Raw genomic sequence first — 20,443 nt, forward strand, 5'->3', positions numbered from 1 at the left:
ACTTGACTTTTTCATATTTTCTGAAAGAGCGTGTCTTCTTTTACATTATGCTAAAATTTGGTATCATAAATCGGGCAGGAAAATGTGTTTTTTTAGCAGTTTATCTCGAACATTTTTGGTAGAATAGTGTGATTAGGTGTGTCTTTAGAATCCCTTTGTCATTTCTGAAAAACCTTGTCCACACTCTTCACTTTCAACTCTAATAACTTTTGAAAGGATAGTGTTACTGCTTTCAAAGTTGGCATTGATTATGAACAGATTATGTTAATGGGGCATGCTTAATTTCAGTTTAATCTGATAATCCCTTCATTGTTGCTACTTTGGTGGTTTACTTCCTTTTTTTTTGTCCCATTCATCGCACAGCCAGCGCGGTTTGGTAAAGATTACGCGCTTGAATAGACACTGTACTTCAGAGCCTCTTTTCTCAGTTCACACTTTTCCTGAGTTTGTGCTTTCTTTCTAATATTTAGATAGGTTAGAAGAGTCCATTTGATTTGAGTTATACATCATTTTAAAGCTTAAAGTCTGCTCTTTCAGAATATGGTCTTAACTAAAAATTCATGTCTGGCGACTTTTTGTTTGTTTTGAGGTGCAGGGTCACAATTTATCTTTTCACATTTACTGACACTGCTCTTACACCATTGAATACACGATGCTTACATGTCATAGAAAGTTTATATATAAACATTCGGGTTTCGTTAAAAGAATCGAATTTATGCTGAAAGTCCCATATTACACAATGTCATGTACTGCAAATTGATACTGTTGTCCGTGTATACTAGTTAGAATATAAGTTTATGATGTGCGCTATATGTTTGGGTGAATTTATTTACTTTATTCTAGCAGGACATAAATGTGCGATATAAAATCAATCTCTGATATAGTTCTTATCTCTCTACTTCATATAACTTAGGCCTATGCCATATCAATTCATACAAGCGCAAAAACCATTTTGTCTAATTTTAATGGAAAGATAACAAATTGTGAAGTCAGTAATCAGGAAAATGAAAGGTTATGACTTAACATCTAAGAATGAATCTGCCGTGTATGAAAGTGTACTTGGAAAAGCTAAAATAATTTTTTTTTTTTGAATGAAAAATTTATCGGAATCACTATCATAATAGAAATAAAAATTCATCCGCGTTCCACAATGATTTTTTTTTTCTCATCAGTCGTCGGAAGCAAAGTTTTTTTGCTTCCGACAACCCACAAAGTGTATGGGATCACAGTCTGATGAATCCGACTTGTATTGGTCGCCTATCAGGTCAATGTCAGACATGTCAGGCATGATCCGATGAGGCAAGATCGTCCGATGAGGATCACGCGAGCAATGTCTGACATTAACCTGCAATCGGATTCACAAACTGCGATCCTATACACTTTGCTGAGCGGCCGGAAAGCAACAGACTTTGCTTCCAACGAGTAACCGATGAGAATAAAATCTCTGTGTTTTGGTGTATAACGTTCTATCTGCATATGTCAAGAGTAGGATCGAAGTATTTAGGTGTCCATACAAAATGTATCGCAGTAGGAGTAGCTATGTTTACAGTAGTGGCTATGACAATTATGGACAATATGGCTAAATGGCCTTGGCTATGTGCAATTATGTACTCTTTTATCTTCGGAGGAGGGGTCTTTTAGGTGCCGGACTAGCCCTATACATGTATTTTATTACTCTGTTTGCCTCTTATTCAGTGTTATTCATGTTTCTGTGCCTTTAACGTGCGAAAAAAAAATAGATAAAAATGCCGCCCTCATGCGGCCCCGTATGATATAACAGCATTCCTAAGCGGCTGCAAGGTCCAAAATAGACGTGATGTGTCGCGGAAAATCGGCTCTAACACAAAAAGTGGCAAAAGGTGACAGCCAAATCTGGTATCAGCTTAAAGCTGAGACATCAGGGAATGTGGTGGTAATAGAATTTAGTTGGAAATCCGTGGCAATCTAAACTTTTCATTAGGGTATATTAAAAAGACACATAATTAGCCTCTTTTCCAGGATATTTAGCGTAAAATAATAATGAACATTAAGTTTCTTTGCATTTTTACGGCATTCATAACGTAAAATGAACTCTGAGAAATATGTGGGAGAAATTACAGGTTGATATCTCAAAAACTACATGTTGAAATTACTTATTTATCAAAGAGTTTACAATTTGCTTTGAAACTCTTAAAATATTGTATTTTGCTACTTCAGGTAGGAAATATACCCCTTTAGTGTACATACCTGATAAGTATTGCCTCTCAAGAGCGCATGTTAAAAATCCCAAGTGCCCAAAGTGACTTTTGGCGCACTTTGGTATCTCTCTGGCCCACTGTGCGACGCAGAACTGTCATATTTTGATTATTTATTATGTTTATGTATGTATATATATATATACAAACAAATTGCAATATTTTATACATTGTACTTTCTGTGGCATATGAAGCAGTGGTTGTTAATTATATCCTACAGGCAGGTTACCACATTGGAGGTCGGCAAAGATCTGTAATAGAGCTTTTCAGTCATATTCCATTGATTCAGTGATTTATTTCAACTTTCTCATATAAACATGACATAGAATGAACACATTCAATTTTGGAACATTATACTGTTAATGACATACACTTTCTACGGAAGACGGTTACAAACAGATATTGCATATTTTGAAATAAGCAAATACAACATAATAACGCATACAACATTGTATAGGCCTAGTGATGTTGAATGATATGACAATCGTTATTATTTTGAGGAATGAAAACAGAAAAGTGTCAATGCAATTAACTAAATCTTACTAATGTTTGTACGAGAGGCCTATTGAAAAGCAAATAAGCTTGCATAAGCATTAGGTAGACTAAAAGAAACAAGCATGAAAATCGAACATAGATAGATATAAACGCACATACATAGGAAGACGTGCCATGGGCATACACTAAAAGACAGGACTGCACAGGACAAGTACATGTACTACATACGTGTACTTCACATTCAGCTAAATTTTGATGGGTTTGAAATTTCAAGACTGTGATGAGAGACTTTGTCAGCCATGATTGACGGCAAGGCGCGTTAATAGGCATAAAACACCAGTCAGCAATGGTGAAACAAACAAACAAACAAACAATGACAGCACTAATCATGTTGTGTGCACCTAATGAATTATTCTTAATCAGTACATATAATAGTTGTACATGTCACTTTCATTTCTCTCATTTCTCTTATCCGACAATAGCAAGCACATTGTATGCCCCCACGGACTGTAGCGTTGAGTTCTGTGCGAATAACTGAACACGATTGTTCTACGGGCACTATCAGTTACTTATCACTACCTTTAAAGGGATCATATAGTTTTGGTTGAGACCTAGTTTCAGGTTTCTAGCATTTTTGGTGAGATAATGATAAACCTCTTATGAAATATGAAAGAGCATGTAATTCCATGAGGAATTCAACTTTTATTGCTGAAAATTGGTTTTGAAATGACTGAGATATGCAAAACAGAGCGACTCTAATAAGTGTGGGACCCACTACTTTATTACGGTCGCTTTCTTTTACTTCGTTTTTGGATGTTTCAGTCATTCCAAACCCGATTTTCATCTAATATACTTTGAATTCCTCTTAAAATGGCGTACTCTTTCATAAGTGTTTTCTTGGTATCTAAAAAAAAAAATTAAAAGCCCAATTCTCATCTCCACCAATACTGTTCTATCCCTTTAACGGCCACTTTGATATACATATATTATATCATGATTTATGCGTTCAAATCACGTCATATTTACGTCTTTTTGTCGTGCTGCCGTCATATTGACGTCATATTGACGTCCTATATCTACGTCTTTAAGACGTCAGTTTGTACCACCACTAGACGTAAAATATGATGTCATATTTTTACTACTCTTTATGACGTCTTTACGACCAGATTTTGCATTCACACCGGTAAAAATCATGTCATATTTACGTTTCTTACGTCATGTTTTGACGTATTTTTTTTTAGGTCAAATTTCGTCGTCTTTTGTACGTCTTTTTGAAAACACGTCATATTCACGTGATAAATTTACGTCTTTTTGACGACAGTGTGCACCAGCGGAAGACGTAAAATATTTTGACGTCTTTTTTACGTCTTCTGGTAAGTGTCGCGTCATATTCACGACTAATCACACAACCAATGAAGATGTAAACAAGTCAACATATTTGATATGTAAATGACCTATCCTACACACTCTTGTATCCTAGATTATAATGTCTACGTCCTATCTTCCAATCTTAATGCATTACATAGCTTATATTTCTACAGAAAATTGTCATGCTTGAAGGCATGGTTACTAAACTACAATGTAGTTTTCATTCTTTTCAGGCCAGCTGAAATATGAAAATACATCCTGAAACACTTGTTGAAGTTTGAATAATGAATATCACAATAAAGTATGCAATCTTTTAAACATCTTAAGTTTGCATTCAAAATGAATACCTTGTAAGTTAATATTTTTACTTATTGCCACTAGCTTTTGCATATGCAGATCATCTTTCAGGAATATTCATGATCAATATAGAAACAAAACGTATGTCGCCTTTTGACGACTTTATGGCGTCTTAATGACGTCTTTATGACCGAAAGACTCGCATTTAGACTGAAAAACCCGCGGATCATATGGGAAACATGAAAGTTGGAAAAATGTAGGCTTTGATATTTGATTTTTTTCTCATATTTTGTATATGAATCTCTTAATGACAATTCATGATCGATATAAAATAACAACAGCAGTCAACCAACTGGAATCGCATTTATTATTTGCGCATTGCATGGTCTCTTAATGAAAATGCATGATCGATATAAAAACCATCAGAAATTACGTTCCAAATGAAAAACCCGCCTTTTATCCACGCACATACACACACACACACACACAAATAAAAATCATTTTGTATACGTATAAGCCTATTGATTTTTCTTAGTAGGTTTCGTAGCCAAGTTTGTACTAGCTGTTTAACCCCGAATGAACTGACATATTTTAGTACAGCCAGTTCATTTAATAATGTTATGATAAAATAAACTGGTTAATCGGGCACTCTTGACAAACACCGAGCTTAGAGTCTAACCGGTATGAATTTGCCCAGTTTGGTCTGTTTAATTACTCCAAGTAAATGCCATTTAGTGTGCCAGTCTGTTATATTGTTTTTAAGTCGAGTCTTTTCTTGCTCTTTTTTCTGTTTAATTCTAGTTCGTTCAAATGTCTTTCGTTTTAGCGCATTTTTTCCCCCGGTCAATGTTCTTTTTTCTTCCTCCCCCACCATTTCCTTCAGTTCTATTGTTTTTCCCTCTTTTTGATCCCGGTTTATCATTCTCCGAAGTCCTAGATTAGTTCTCCTGCCACGCCTTCTCTCCGTTCTCTTGCTCGTTCTCCTTTCCATTCCTGATCCTCCAGAGTAACCAGCTCCTCAAACGTAATCTTGTCCATAATGTGCTTGCCTCAAGTCCATTATCAGCTGGTGAGTTTTCTTGCTCATAACCTCGGCCTGTTCTTCAACCTTCTGGGCCGCTGTTGTCACTGCGTCCCTGCGTTTGAGAGTGAAAAATTTTAAAGTATTAACTCGGTTTAGAAGTCTACGAGTAGTTTAAGAAAAAATGGGAGATGCTACATTTTAAACGAAGGAAGTGTCCCGCTTATGCTAAACGCCCTTAGCCCTTATACTCACCAATTTAGTTTTGGGTAGCATTTTCCGTCAGTTTTAAAACAATCACCGAACCGACTATCTGTCCTATTCTTACTGTCCAACTTTAGCAAGATATCGTCCACACGTTAAGTACAGAGCAAACCACAGACAAGAAAAATGCCTTCCAAGAACTCATCCCAATGTTCATGTGATTAGGTGATCATCTTGACTGTAATGTATCGTATCATGAAGTGCAATATATATATACAATTTTTCGCAAGTAACGCATTGTTCATTACATGATTGTGTACAATACAAAAAGAAAATGCACAATTTTCAACAGAAAGTAATATTAACAAGGAGAAATGGAAATATAGCTCAGGATCGGCACTACACACCGTCTGTCGTCACGCTCATCGTGACGTGCTACACACTCCCTACACAGGTTGCTTGCTCTATACAACAGAGTCCGTTTATTCGGACTTGTCGGAACTCTCGAATAAAATAAATTACCTTGTTCTTGCAACTCATAACACCTGTGCCCCTCAAAAACATGCATCTCGCTTTAATGTCGTGTCTGCCAAATCGTATGAAAGTCAATTTAATATATAAGAATGAACTGTATGTAACCTTTTAAGGGTAGAATATACTACGGAACATAAAAACGACAGAGCGATAAAAAAATTGTCTAATGTAACCCTACCTTCTACATATGATGACATTTATTCTCAAGTTCTTGTATGCTCGCATATCTGTTCCCTGTTCGCCGCATGCTCTTGTTTATCTTTCTTTCATGAGTTCTGTCTTTCAGAATTGTTACATGACATGCCTACTATACCTGCACTTTGCCCGAGACGATGTAACCGACACAGTTTATCTTGATAAGATATCAAACTTTTACACGTTTCTTCATATTTCTTGAAGGGAATATCTTATCCCGTAGAAAAACAGCAGATTCAAGCGGGAAGTCCCTTAAATGCAACAAATACAATCGCTAGATTGGCACAATCAGTTTATTCAGCAGTCATTCTGGAGCATACTTTGTGGTATAATTGATAGGGCTACTACAAGATATCTGAAAATAAACATAATACCTGAGCCGTGCCTCAGTGATTGTCAATGATCAGCTCGTTTACCGGTTTTCCATTGATGGTAATGCCCTCAAGCTGTAGCAGGTAAAATATCAAACAAAACAAAACAACTTTATGTAAATATGCATGTAAACATGTAAACGTATATTGTATGAATAAATCGGTTTTTCAATTTCGCATGTAAATAATTACTTAATGGTAGCGTACAGCATATAAATTAATCAAATTGTCTTGCAAATATTAAAAGGAATAAGATAGCTAGGTCAACATGTAGGTGCACAAATCTCTTCTTTCTATACATTTCGCATACACATCTAAGATGAACTAAGATCAAATATTTAAGAACTAAGTAAGAATGAGAAAATAGAAATTTCAGTTGATAACAATGTAATTCTGGTAATTTAGCATAACATATGGAGAAGGTATAATCAAGATTATTTACGCATAAGGGTTAGGCAAATAAATGTAAGATAAGACAGGTGAAGCACAGGTAATGTCGTTAAATGTAGATTAAAAACAAGAAAGGTCAGCATTACAGATCTTTAGGGTTCGCTAATTGCAGGTTTATAGGATACCGGACTTTTGGTGTTCGATTTCATTGTATTGTTTCTGATTTGTTACATAATCATAATCACTGAACCATGCAAGAGATTTTCCCCCTTACACCGTGATGTTCACGTTTGCGGAGGCTGGATTATATGGTCATGGGTGTCGAATGATTTGGACAAGTCTAACAATGTTTCGCCATGATGTAGCGATGGTATAATTCATTCAATCGTGTAACTCTAAAGCTGCGGAAACAGTGAAATGATCTTTTAATGGAACCATGTTGAAAGCGAAGTATGATACTATGCTTGAATGAAAAAAAAAATCTCAATGGATAAAGACGATTTCTCATAGGATTTTAGATGTATATAATAGACATGAATGATGGTGTATGTTAGGTACTTGCTCTATACTTACTGTACAGCTTGTGGCCTGTGAAGCAATTGTCGTGAAGAATATCTCTGGCAGGTTCTCGCATTTGAGTTCTGCACGTTCAAGATTGGGCAAACTACACAGAAATTGAGAGAAGTTTACTGCTGATGCTGGCTCAGAAACCCAACCGTCGTGAAAACACACGTGAAGTTCACGGATCTGCAGAAGATAAAAATTCAATTGTAGATGTTTGAGCATATCAATTTTTTTTTATCCCTTGTTTTTTCATTCAGTATTCCATCACTACGTGTAAAAATACATCCAGTTAGCAATGATGAAGTCACTGCATGCTACTCTTCAGAATAAAACGAAAACAAACAAAGAAAAACCGTTTGTTGCCCTTCCCCTCCCCCATTATGCCTCAAGGAATTGTGACGATACTCGACAAGAGTTCAAAACAATACGAGCTGCGATTCCTTTTAGAAATTATGAAGATAAGTCTCTCTTGTCTTATTTTGATCTCTTATCAGAAAAAAACAAGTTTCTTCACAGACAATTAGCGACCAGATGAAGCACAGTATGACATGGACTCACAAGCATGTTCAGAAACAAACCACGTGACTTGTGCATAGTCAAAATAAACATACCATGCAGGACTGCGCCAAGGGGGTAGCTGTTGAGAGGAAATTATCGGGAAAGCTGCTGCAGTCCATACTGAAGCTCGAAAGACTTGGCATGGTGTGCACCCATCGGGCCAGGGCTTCTCCCATCGAAGAGTGGTGTTGAGAATTGTCGCACAACCACAACTTAAGATTCTGAATCTAAAAAACAAAACAAAACAAAACAAAACAAAACCCTAATAACAACAAAGAAATAGACAGAAATATTCTGCAAAGCATAATTAAATCAAGTGAATGTGGAAGAATGCACGCTTTTATATAGGTACGTAATACCAATGTGTAAAAAAGAGCCATGCACATGCCATAAAATACTAAAGAATTCTCCAACAAAGGTTAAGGAATGAATATTTCCTCGCAGTGAGATATCTACATCAATAAGACTTAAAAATGTTTAAAGTTTACACTTCTCTAATAATTAATTCCAACAACTGCTGCAGTCCAACGGTATCACCTGCAATACAAAACACTTTAGGCAAGAATCGCTTTATTAATGGTTCAAGACACATTTGATTTCAGAAATAAATGTTGTCATTGTCAGTGCTACCGATATGATCACCGGTTGACCCATGGACCGTCTGTAAAAGTAAATAAAAATTAGCACTTTAAGAGGTGAACGTTTATCACTTTTAACTGCAAAGAAATTAGTGTTCACAGGGGCGGATCCAGGAATTTCGTAAAGGGGGGGGGGGGTTATGGAACAAAGACAGTGTTACCACACTCTGTTAACATAGTTACTATGTGTAAAATGTTTGACTATAGTGTGTTCACGGTGTTGCCACAGTGTGAAATTACAAACTATGTGGTTCACCACATACAACTCACATACTAGTAGTCATACACATCAGTTTTCACAGCTAACCACATAATGGTCTCTGTGTGTCATATGCTGCAGTATGTGGGCATGGTGTGTTTATACACTGCAAAAAGTCCGGTGTTAAATAGTGAACACGGAGCTGGTGTTAAATTTTCGGTGCTCATTTATGGTGTTAAATTAACACCAACGGGTGTCATTTCCAAATTTTAAACTGTTTTTTGAAGAGTTTCTTAGTAACTGCACTTCTTGTTGATTTTTAATTTAAACAAGACGATCAAGAATTTTACATTAAAATACTAGATTTTTGAAAAAATGTAAAAATAAATTTACACCAAAGTAACACCAGCTGGTTTGGTCCCTTATTGAAGCTGGACGGGTGTTAAACCATTGATATTAACACCAGCAAATATCAAATCAACACCATGTGGTGTCATTTTTGAATTAACACCAGTACAGTGTCAAAATAACACCAGGTACAGTGTCAAATTAACACCACGAAGTGTCAGGTGAACACTTTTCAACACCATCACAGTGCATTTTTAACACCTGTGGGTGTGGTCCTTTATTGAAGTTTGATCGGTGTTAGATTTAACACCCGTGGTGTTAAATCTAACACCGATGTTTTTACAGTGTATGAGTTGTCATAGTATGAATTATCAGACTATGCGGTTAACCACATACTTATTATACTATGATATGGTGACATGTAGTTACCACATATTATATTCCACATACTAAGATTTTTGCAATAGGATTGGTCCAGAGCTGATCACGTGATGAAGCGTAGTTTTGCCCATCACATCACCTGAGAAGAAAAGTTCGTTACACTCTATGTTGATAGTCCCTTTTGTTTTGCTGATCTCCACACAGTCCACACAGTCCTAACGCAAGGTGAGTACGCGCGAAATAAAGTGCGTTGCACTGTGGACTATCATGTGACATAGGTCACTTGATAGTACACAGTGCAACGCACTTTCACTTCGGTGCCGCGCGGTGCGCGCAGCAAATTCATTGTTTTGTCATCTACGTGCACACGTAGCCTAAGCCCTAAGGATACCTAAAGACAGCTAAAACCGTTTCAGATGTGGAATAAAATGGGAATTTCTAGGACCCAATATAAAGCAAATAATCAACTTTTAGTTTCAGGCAATGAGACAAACTATCACTTCCTCGGCGATCTGAATGTGTACGCTATCTTTCCTCAGCTGCGCTTCGGAAAGATAGCTATATCCAGATCGCCTCGGAAGTGATAGTTTGTCCCATTACCTTCACCAACGTTGATTATTAAATTTGCTTGCTAGCCACATAGTATAATACAGTTACCACAGCTACCACATAATAGTCACAGTGTGCTACATAATATGTTACTCTGAGGGAAAGGAGTGTTTACGTAAGAGCACAGTGTGTATTTAAAATTATGTGACTTACCACATGCTAATATCATAGAAATCTCATTGTGCCACCACACTGTGTTCACATAGTTAACTGTGTAAAATGTGTGAATATAGTGTGTTCACAGTGTTGCCACAGTGTGAAATTACAAACTATGTGGTTCACCACATACGACTCACATAGTCATACACAGTTACAACAGCTTACCAGAATTATGACCACATCAGTGTGTCACATACTGTAATATGTGAAATTTGTGTGCCCACAGAGTTGCTACAGTTTGGAATTCTAGTCTATGTGGTTCTTCACTGAAAATCACATAGTAATTACAGTTGCTACAGCGCTTGCCACACAAAAACCACATTATGTCACGTGCTGCAGCATGTTGAAATGTAGTGTTGCAGATTTGTCACAGCATAGACCCACAAGTGAATGGCGATGGGGTATGTCATTAAAATTATGATAGCAATATTACTGGGGAAACATTAATTCACAATTTGAACGGGACACAGGATATTCATGTGGTATTTTGGGACATATATCACAGGACAATATTGCCACGCAGCAGTACCACATAGGAATACCACACAGCAAATTCACATAGTATCGCACAGCAGTACCACACTGCAATAGCAAACAGAAGTACCAAACAACAAAACCTGAGAAAATACAACAAAAATTACCTCATGAAAATACCACAGGATATTCCTGTGGTATTTTGTCACATAGTATACCACAGGACTACCACAGGACAATACCAAACAGTAGTACCGCACAGGAGTACCACAAGTAAAAACATAAAGTACAGTATATACAGTAGCACCGCAGTAGCACATACCAATACTTAATACCACACAGCAATAACACAACATGGCAAAACCGCGCAAAATACGAAAGAAAGTACCACAGAAAAATACCACAGGGTACTCTTGTGATTTTTTTTCTCAATATACTATACCACAAGACTGTTACAAGACAATACAATGTACCACACAGCAGTACCTCACAGGAGTATCACGCAGCAGTACCAATTGGATTAAAAAGAAACAAACAAACGAAAAAGCAAACCACACATATAGGCCCTATTCTAGAATGATGTGAATTATAACAATTGATTTAAGCAGCATTTAACCTGGCCTATGCTCCTACAGTTTTACTTATTAAGTGGGAGTGCTAAGGAATTGTATATGACACTTCATGTGCTATTTCTGTGGTATTTCTGTGGTATTCCTGTGGTATTCCTGTGGTAACCCTGTGGCACAAATGTTTACATAGATCATGAATATGCATAAAAAGCAATCAAAATTTTAGAAAATACATGAAAGACTTCTAATTCAAGAGTATTTGTGATGGTACTTACTTTGAACTTTATTAAAGATTGTCTAATAATGTCAAATATTCCCAATGTCATAAATTTTGTTATGAAAGTGTAATTTCATATCTTGATAATAAAGTATTGTCTAGTTATTAACCACGCCTTAATGCATTATGAATATATGGCCTATATATGATATATATATATATATATATATATATATATGTGTGTGTGTGTGTGTGTGTGTGTGTGTGATATAAAAAACCTTAAATGGCATAGATCTATACAAAACGCTTTATCCTGTCTAGGAAAGCGCATGTTTTCCTAGCCAGGATAAAGCGTTTTATATAGATCTATGCCATTATCTATTCCTATGTATACACACACACACATATATATATATATATATATATGAACTGATACACTCGATGACTAACTAGGAATAGGATGAGTATTATTGATCTATCTAGGACTAGAATGGTAGTAGACCGTATGAGTTGTTTGAGGTTATAATTACGAGAAGGACAGGCTGTATAGTTAGGGACATATGGATTGTTTGTCCTGAAATTCATCACTCGCCTATTAGATAAATTCTGGTATACATGATTGTATATGACTATTGATTGTCCCAGATTTCCGATTTTCCAAGTGTGGTTGATAACAAAGAGTGAAAGACTGTGGTAGATAACACAGTGTGAGACTCTGAGAGTCTGTGGTATAGATAACAGAGTGTGAAAGACTGCGATAGATAACACAGTATGGGATGCCTCAGTTTGACATACTGTGTTACCTACCACAGTAGCCACTCTGTGATTTTTCACAGTGTGATAATAACACAGCATTACCACATGTCACAATTTCACAGGTAACCATAGTGTGACACAACACACTGTGTTTCACAATGTGAATCACAGTGTGTTTTACTTTGTGACAACACTATGACTGTTCCATAAAGGGGGCTATACAAAAATTAAAGGGGGGGGGGCCTCCATTTTGTTCTTTTTACTTCTTTTGTTTAAGAAAAGATATGAAGGGGGCGAGTGCCCGTTGCGCTCCCCCTGAATCCGCCACTGGTTTAGATCTGTCACTTGTGAGGGCTGATGCTTTTGTAACTTCTGGAAGTTGTGTTTTTGCTCATTATTTATGGAATAAACCTAATATCTAACACATCAATTCAATAATTGATTAACTGAATGTACTTTTACGTGCACTTAGTGCTCGTAAAGCATCGAGGTCGATGTTCAAGGCGATCATTTCACACGACAAAAAATATATCTTTCCAGACAATGCTCATCACAGAAAGCAGAACCATTAATCATCGTACTGGTATTTTTCATTGTCAGAATAGAAATATGCATAGTGAGAGGTCACTAACTTGAGAGGACCCCGCCAGGTCGGCTGCTGTTGAGAAGAAATCATCCGGCAAGTAATCGCAGTTCACACTGAAGCTCGAAAGTCTTGGCATAGTACACACCCACTGGGCCAAGTCTCCTCCCAGCCGGAAGTGATGCTGAGAATCGTGGACCCAGCTTCCGAGAGTCATCTTGAGACATTGAATCTGTAACAATCAAACAAACCAACCAAACTATCAAACAAACAGAGGATTAAATCAAACGAATATTGAATGTTTTGGCACTTGTTTGACTGTACATTCCCACTCTGTTCACCGGTGTAAATGAATGAAGTTCAATTAGTACCGCTTTTAATGTAGCGCAACTCTTTCTAGATTTAAGTGGTTATTGAAGTGTTCTCTTTTTTTGGACAGTACTGTTAGCAAGACCGAGTAGACCAATGGTCTTTTATTTTTAAATCTATTCTGTGTTCTATCCTTATGTATACTGCATGTGTGTGTTAGTGTGCGTTGTATGTATGATTGTATATGTACGCATCAATGTGATGGTGTCTTGCTTTATCTGCTTGACTTCACAGAGAATCATTTGTAATTATATGTTTCCATTGTAAAATCTATAGTATCTTCATGTGAAGGCATCCTATTACAAGATGCTTTCAAGGTTGCCTGGATGCCATTGTAAAAGCTACAATGTTTTGTATTTAATTTTTCCGAATAAATAACTTAAATTGGTCTCAGTCAATCAATCAATCAATCAATCAATCAATCAATCAGTCAATCAATCAGAATGTGAAAAGAATCCGTTTGCCATCAATACATAATACTGATTATTATGCAAATGTAAAAATCCGCGAACATGGCTTGAAGCAGCTACATGAATTCATTACTTTTCACAAACACACATAGTGCAACAGTTTATTGGGCCTTAGAGAAAGAAGAATTATGATTTTAGGGTTTGTATTCTAATGGATGGCAGGAATTACCTGACAATTCGAAGCCTTTTCACCGAGGATCTTGTAGAAGTCGGGGTGAAATCGTGAGAACCTTATTGATACCTCGCGCAGTACACTGCTGGAACACATACCTTCCGCCAAGTCACGTGACATAGTTCTCCCGCAGTTCATATCGTCTATGAATAACGATAGCTTATGGGAACGAACATTATTTGATTGTAGTGATGTTATACTCCACTGCACAAGTGCACAGTGACGTTGCAAAGTGTACATGCAGTTGTTTGCAGCCGATAGATAAGAGCAAATTAATGAATTTGATACATTTAATTCATATCATAATTCACTAATGAATGTTTTTGAAGGGAGGAATAAATTCAGACAATAACAAAATTATTTGTCATAGTCTGTTAAACTTTTACACATGCAATTTTCATCCCAAAGCTATTTTCCAGAATCCGCATGATTCTTTAAAACAACTGTAAATACTTGTATAACAAACGGATTGACGAGTTTGTACTCAACTCGCACAGAGAAAGAGGGACGCCTTCACTACAAGATATTCTTCAAAAACAAACAAGCAAACAAACACAATATTTCTGTGACTAGACAAGTCGACATACAAGGTGTATCACTCACCACTTGGTTGGAGTACACCATAAACACAACTCCTGCCTTCGTATGTTCTGACATATATGATGATAATTCGTATTCTTCCCATCGTTCTCCAACTGCTCGGATAGCCTTCTCGTTGTAACATTCAAATGCGGCATCAACGCAGAAATACTGGTCAGCACTATTTATTAATGATTTGATGATATCAAGACCAAGTTCACTCCCTAAAGATGAGGAGAAGTAGAAAAGGTAGCGGAACTCCTCAAAACGAGGAAGAAGTTTGTCTTTCAGCTGGTCGTACTCCGTGATATCATTGGCGTATACATCTGCGACATACAATCCCGCAACATATTCTTGAAACAATTTGTGAGGAAACAAAACCGTTGACACTACATAGGATGGAACGTTGACATCGCGCCTTCGCTTCCTACTGATCACATCTCGCGCAATTGTCAAAACTCCGACTCTGCAGCACGTTTCCATGGCAACGCGACACTCGCTGAATTGTTCTTCCGGAAATGAAAGATTCCTATCAAATAAACCGTTTAGCGCTATCTCACTTATGTCTTGAATTGCCCTGTCAGCTTCTTTCAAATGGGCAACAGCATTATGAATATGTGAATTGTCGCATATTTTCGATGCGTAGTGTTCTTTTAGAAAACTTATCATTTCTCCAAATATTTTGGAGAAAGTTTTCAGTTTTTGCATTTCTTTTCGTCTCTCTTCACTGAAGTCATTCCACATGAGACAAAGCATTGCACAGTAAATGGGGAACGGGGCCATGTTCGACCGGATAACATCGTTTTCCTCCATAAAACTGATCAAGTTTTCTGCAAGAGCGTCCTTTTCTCTAATCAGAAAGTACCTCCTTATATAAGTTGATAAATTCTCCTTGTTAAAACCTTCAACGGTAATAAAAGTGTAAGCTTCGGCAAGACTCTTTTCCATCCTGAATTCATTTGTTCTCCACGGTCGTGTGGTGACTATTACTTTGCATGATTTGTATTGCTCGCATTCTAGAATCCGAACGATCTCGCTGCTGTTCTTTTCATTTAATTTCCCGTTGAACTCATCAAACCCGTCAAATATAAGAACAATCTTATTTAGATTCTTTGAAATGTAGTCGTCTATCTGATTTGTCATCGCTGTATTTGAATCAGAAAGATGACTTTTTACAATGTCTCCGATACTTTTGACGTCTGTGACATCTCGAAGAGGGATTACGAGCACCATGTCCAGATCCTGGAGAATCCGTCCCTGGCACCAGTCCCAGGCGATCTTAGCGCAAAGTGTTGTTTTGCCGGCACCCCCTTCACCCTGGACCAAAAGGCGCTTGGAAAGATTTCCATTCTCATCGCTCGACAAAAGATCGTCGTATGTTACTGGTGTGCTACGCATGCTGCTTTTGTCTATTAGACTCAAATTGGTATAGATTTCATCCAATTCAACACGTTCCATAAAGTTGAGCGGATCCACCGTGACCTTGCGTCTTGACATATGGTAGTACGCTTTCAGCTCTTCTTTGCATTGCTGTACTTGTTTCTCTGTAAGTGATAGACAGCTGGATGATGATTCTTGGAAGAGAATCAAAACAAAGAAAGAGAGAAAATATTATATATATATATATATATATATATATATATATATATATACAGAGAGAGAAAGAGAAGGGATGGAGACAAATAGATAGATAGAAAGAGAGATAGATGAAAAGATAGACTTAGATAAGGTCTTGAATTTGTAGAAAAAGACAACATCACAAAATAATGTTTACAGCTATTGATGATTTTACTTAGTCAACGTGATTAACAAATCCATGTGATTATTTTTACGCTTTCATTGATGTTGAAAGAAAATGGAAAAAAAGAGAGCAAATCCCTTTAGATCACAAGTTGCCATTTTCTGTGTCTCTTTAAGACGGTGAAACGTTGCTGTTCGATTAGATTGTGTAGTTCCAGAGATTTCCTTTTTGTGGTGTTACTTTTTTTATGTTGGTGATTTGTTCAAACACCATCTTTTAACTATTGTAATATGGCATCAGTTAGGTGGTACTGCTGCTGCCCAGTAAAGCAGTAAGTGACGTAAATTCCAGGCTAGTTCCTTCTTTTCACTTTGTGTTCATATTTACACAGATCGAGCATACAATCTCGTTCACGGAAAGTGAGAGCAGAAAAAAAAAACCTCCGTAATTCTTACGAATGAACGCACTTTGCGTGATATGATAAAAATGGCTCTCCATGTTTATGCATGATAATTATTCAAATGTTACTCATACTCAGCATGACTTGGTCTTCCTCATCAAACCGCCTTGGTTGGTGTGGTCTCCGCCAACAGGGATTCCAGCCACATCCTGTGAAATACAACATTGACAATGGACACAGAAGCATTGCAAAACTACAAATCATTTTCCCGTGTACGTTTTTTTATGACTGACATGATTTTCTAGGTCTACGTAGATGTATTGGCACTCATCTAACATTAAGATATATTTGGAATAAAATATCAAATTATGAAAAAGTATGCATTACTGGTCAATGAGCACAATATCTTTCATCATTACGACCGTTTGACAGATTCGAAGGGTTATTTTACAGTCAACCGGTAAAACCCACACTTCTATTCATTCGTTTTGATGTAATGCAGATCAATATGGTAAACAATCACTCCCAAAGCAACAACAAAAAAGAACAAACAAATCAGGGAAACGTCAAGCAATGTCTCGTCTGCACGCCTGAATATCGCAATTTGTGTAGGGTTTGGTAACCTGACACAGCTTCCGAACAGGGATAGAAGCTGAAAACTCAATGACCTTTTGACCTTTGACCTTGTCGGACTATCCTTAGGTGATGGACCTGTTGTGTGTATTTGGTGTTAATAGGTCAAAGTTTTCGAAAGTTATGGAGAGGTCACCACAATATAGAACTAGGAATGTAGTGCCGATCAGGTAAAAATTATTGACCTTTTGACCTTTCACCTTGGAGGACTTTACGAAGCATATTCAAATTTGAGCAGCGTTTTAGGTTATGTTCCTGTGGTGTGAGTTTACGGGCTATAGCTCAAAGCTGCGGAAAGTTATTTAGAGTGCACAAAATTGTTGGTGACGCAGCTGCTGCCGCCGGCGCCGCCGCCGACGACGACGACGACCAAGGATTAGTGACGCCTATGTGCAGGAGAGACAAAACATTGATAAATACATAACAACGAAAAAAGACACCTTTTTGCGGAAGGTATTCCGGACGGTATCTTTGCAGAAACTTTCCAACAAGGAGAAATATGATGGCTAGGGCAACAGGTACACCAATGAATAGGCCAATGATGCGACCCGAACTTCCACGGTTTCCTGAAATTTGAAATAAACACAAATAAACACACATTACTAGATTTAGAGGACAGTAAATTTTTATGTAAAGAAAATGGATGCCAGAAAATGGATTATTACTTTCATACAAAAGGTATGCACATTTTGACTATTCACATCTTTCAGGTAAACACTGCGAATAGTTTATTTTTTCCCTTACACTTTAATGTACCGAAATTTAATGTGGTTTTGTGTTTATGCATAATTATGTTTTAAGGTTATTCATTGGTACTTATGTGTGGCAAGATTTGTTAAACTAAAAAATACCCAATCAAATTAAACTTCCCGATGACAGATCTGAATTAAAACATTCATTCGTTAAAGTATTGTTTCTCTCTGTTTTACTTTTTTTTTACTGTTTAGAAACGCAAAATATCAATGTTTCAAGAAACCTCGTGTAATGGGCAGCGTGGTAATTTCTGCCGTCGACGTTCCATTCAACGCTTCTCCGGTAGCGGTGCACCTGAAAGTTTGCTTCGTCCGGTGTGTGGCTGAAACAGTGATTGTCTCGAACCTCTCGTATGTTTCGTCAGGTAGTATTGTCTGGTATGAAACCACAGAACTCAGTCTCTTTCCCGACTCCTCAGTCATGTCAGTCCACAGCACAGAAACGTTAGGTTTGAATCCACTGACGACGCATGTAAGATTTAAAGAATGGGTGTTGGAGGGAGTCTGGTATGTACACCGGCTTTGTCTTGGCTGACTTTGACCACCGCATTCTTCAATGACATGTTTTGATGGCATCGCTGGGTAAGTGGAAAATTATGCACAAAATGATAATCACTTTGTATCCAAATTCGAATCTGTACCCAGCAAATGACTAAACCAGTTGTTCAAGGATTATTTTCGTCCCTTTCGTGGAAATGAAGGCAGTTAGGCTTTTACGATATAGTTTGCTATATTACAAAGTAATGAGACTAAAGTGAGACGAAAATGAGACGAAATATGCTCAGACAATGATAAACCTGACTAGTGTTAACAAATGTAAAGCATACATATATGGCACCCTTACGACTCTGTCTGTTGCCATGATTGCCAAAGGTACTCAGTTTGTCTTCTGTATGCTTGAATGTTTGCATTTCTGCTACAGCTACGAGTATCTTCTGATATATGATGTAATATATGATATAATATGTACCAGCATATTGCTCATACACCTCATGATGAATGCTGACTAGTAAACTTGTTTTAGTGAAAAGGATACGATGTCGTGATTAAAAAACCTGGTGGGATATTGAATCTATAAAATAGAGAGAAAATATTACTTACATCTAATCGTCAAGAAGGTGGAATTTTCAAAGTTCTCAAAACTCTGAAGCACCACCTGGCAGTCGTAACGACCCTCATCGGCTACCATTAGGTCGGTGATGACTAGGCTGAAGTTTTTGTCTATGTCGAACCGTTCATCCAAGCCATCGAAGTTTCCATCGATGAAGCTAGCCTTTGTCGTCTTTCGTTGCTGCTGCGACATGTTCTCCATGACCCAGAAAACAGCGAAAGGTTCTTCCTGTATGTCACATCGCAGCCGGATGTCTTCTCCTTTCCATCCCCGAACGTTGGGGGCAGTGTTTACCACTGAGGCTACATGATGGAAATTTGAGTAAAGTATCGTCTAAGGTTTTGTCATTGCATGCATGCAAAAACATACTGTAGGCCTACAGCTATCATAGAATAGTTATTAACCTTTTAGTTTGCATGCTAATTGATTCGCTCTAAGCTCTAGGCATGTGCCAAACATGACAGTGATACATTATAATGATAAAGAAATTATGGGGGGGGGGGGGTATATTCCTTGGGCCTGGGAAGGGTCAAAATAACCAAGGGCTTTACAGGGTTAAACAAACTAGCCGCATCTAGCCACTGCTCCTCATTTTCATCTCCCTCTTCTTCAACAAAACACTTGCCAATAATTGTGTTACAACTCGTATCCACGTAAAAGAAATTTGAACCTACAAATTAATCAGATTATATGACTACTTTGTTGACGCATTGATTTACTGTTATGTAAAATGTACGCCATATGAATATCAAAGTAAGAGTCTATACACATTACAGTATCCTAGCTAACGGCTGAAAACCATTTATCTCGAGCATGTTCCGTTTTGCTTCAGTTTGTACAGCCACATTGTATTTCATGCATGATCACTTCCAAAAAAAAATATATGTTATTGTTATACTGCACCCACCTATTGTTAAGGCATGCTTTGAATAAGACATGCAAGATTCAAAGTTCGCCCCCGGAGTTCGCCCGGGATTTCCCACTGTCTACAGTCTAAGTTTTACTCTTTGTCATGATAATGCAGTCACACTGTTGTCAATGGTTGTATGCAT

General features: G+C 37.3%; 1 protein-coding gene across 1 annotated transcript; it reads right to left on the minus strand.

The window, feature by feature from the left end:
- Nucleotides 1–6,734: 6,734 nt before the first annotated feature.
- LOC139725854 (baculoviral IAP repeat-containing protein 1f-like) lies at nt 6,735–17,750 on the minus strand. The gene is made up of 8 exons (XM_071636932.1): nt 17,729–17,750; nt 17,024–17,104; nt 14,779–16,328; nt 14,173–14,334; nt 13,214–13,396; nt 8,285–8,458; nt 7,683–7,856; nt 6,735–6,794 (listed from the first exon to the last, which is right to left on the minus strand). Exons 1-8 carry the CDS (start codon nt 17,748–17,750, stop codon nt 6,735–6,737), a joined length of 2,406 nt encoding a protein of 801 aa, XP_071493033.1.
- Nucleotides 17,751–20,443: the final 2,693 nt, after the last annotated feature.

Source organism: Diadema antillarum, unplaced genomic scaffold (assembly GCF_040938485.1).
Source record: "Diadema antillarum isolate AM-2024a unplaced genomic scaffold, OU_Dant_1.0 seq00000063_RagTag, whole genome shotgun sequence".
Taxonomy (NCBI): domain Eukaryota; kingdom Metazoa; phylum Echinodermata; class Echinoidea; order Diadematoida; family Diadematidae; genus Diadema; species Diadema antillarum.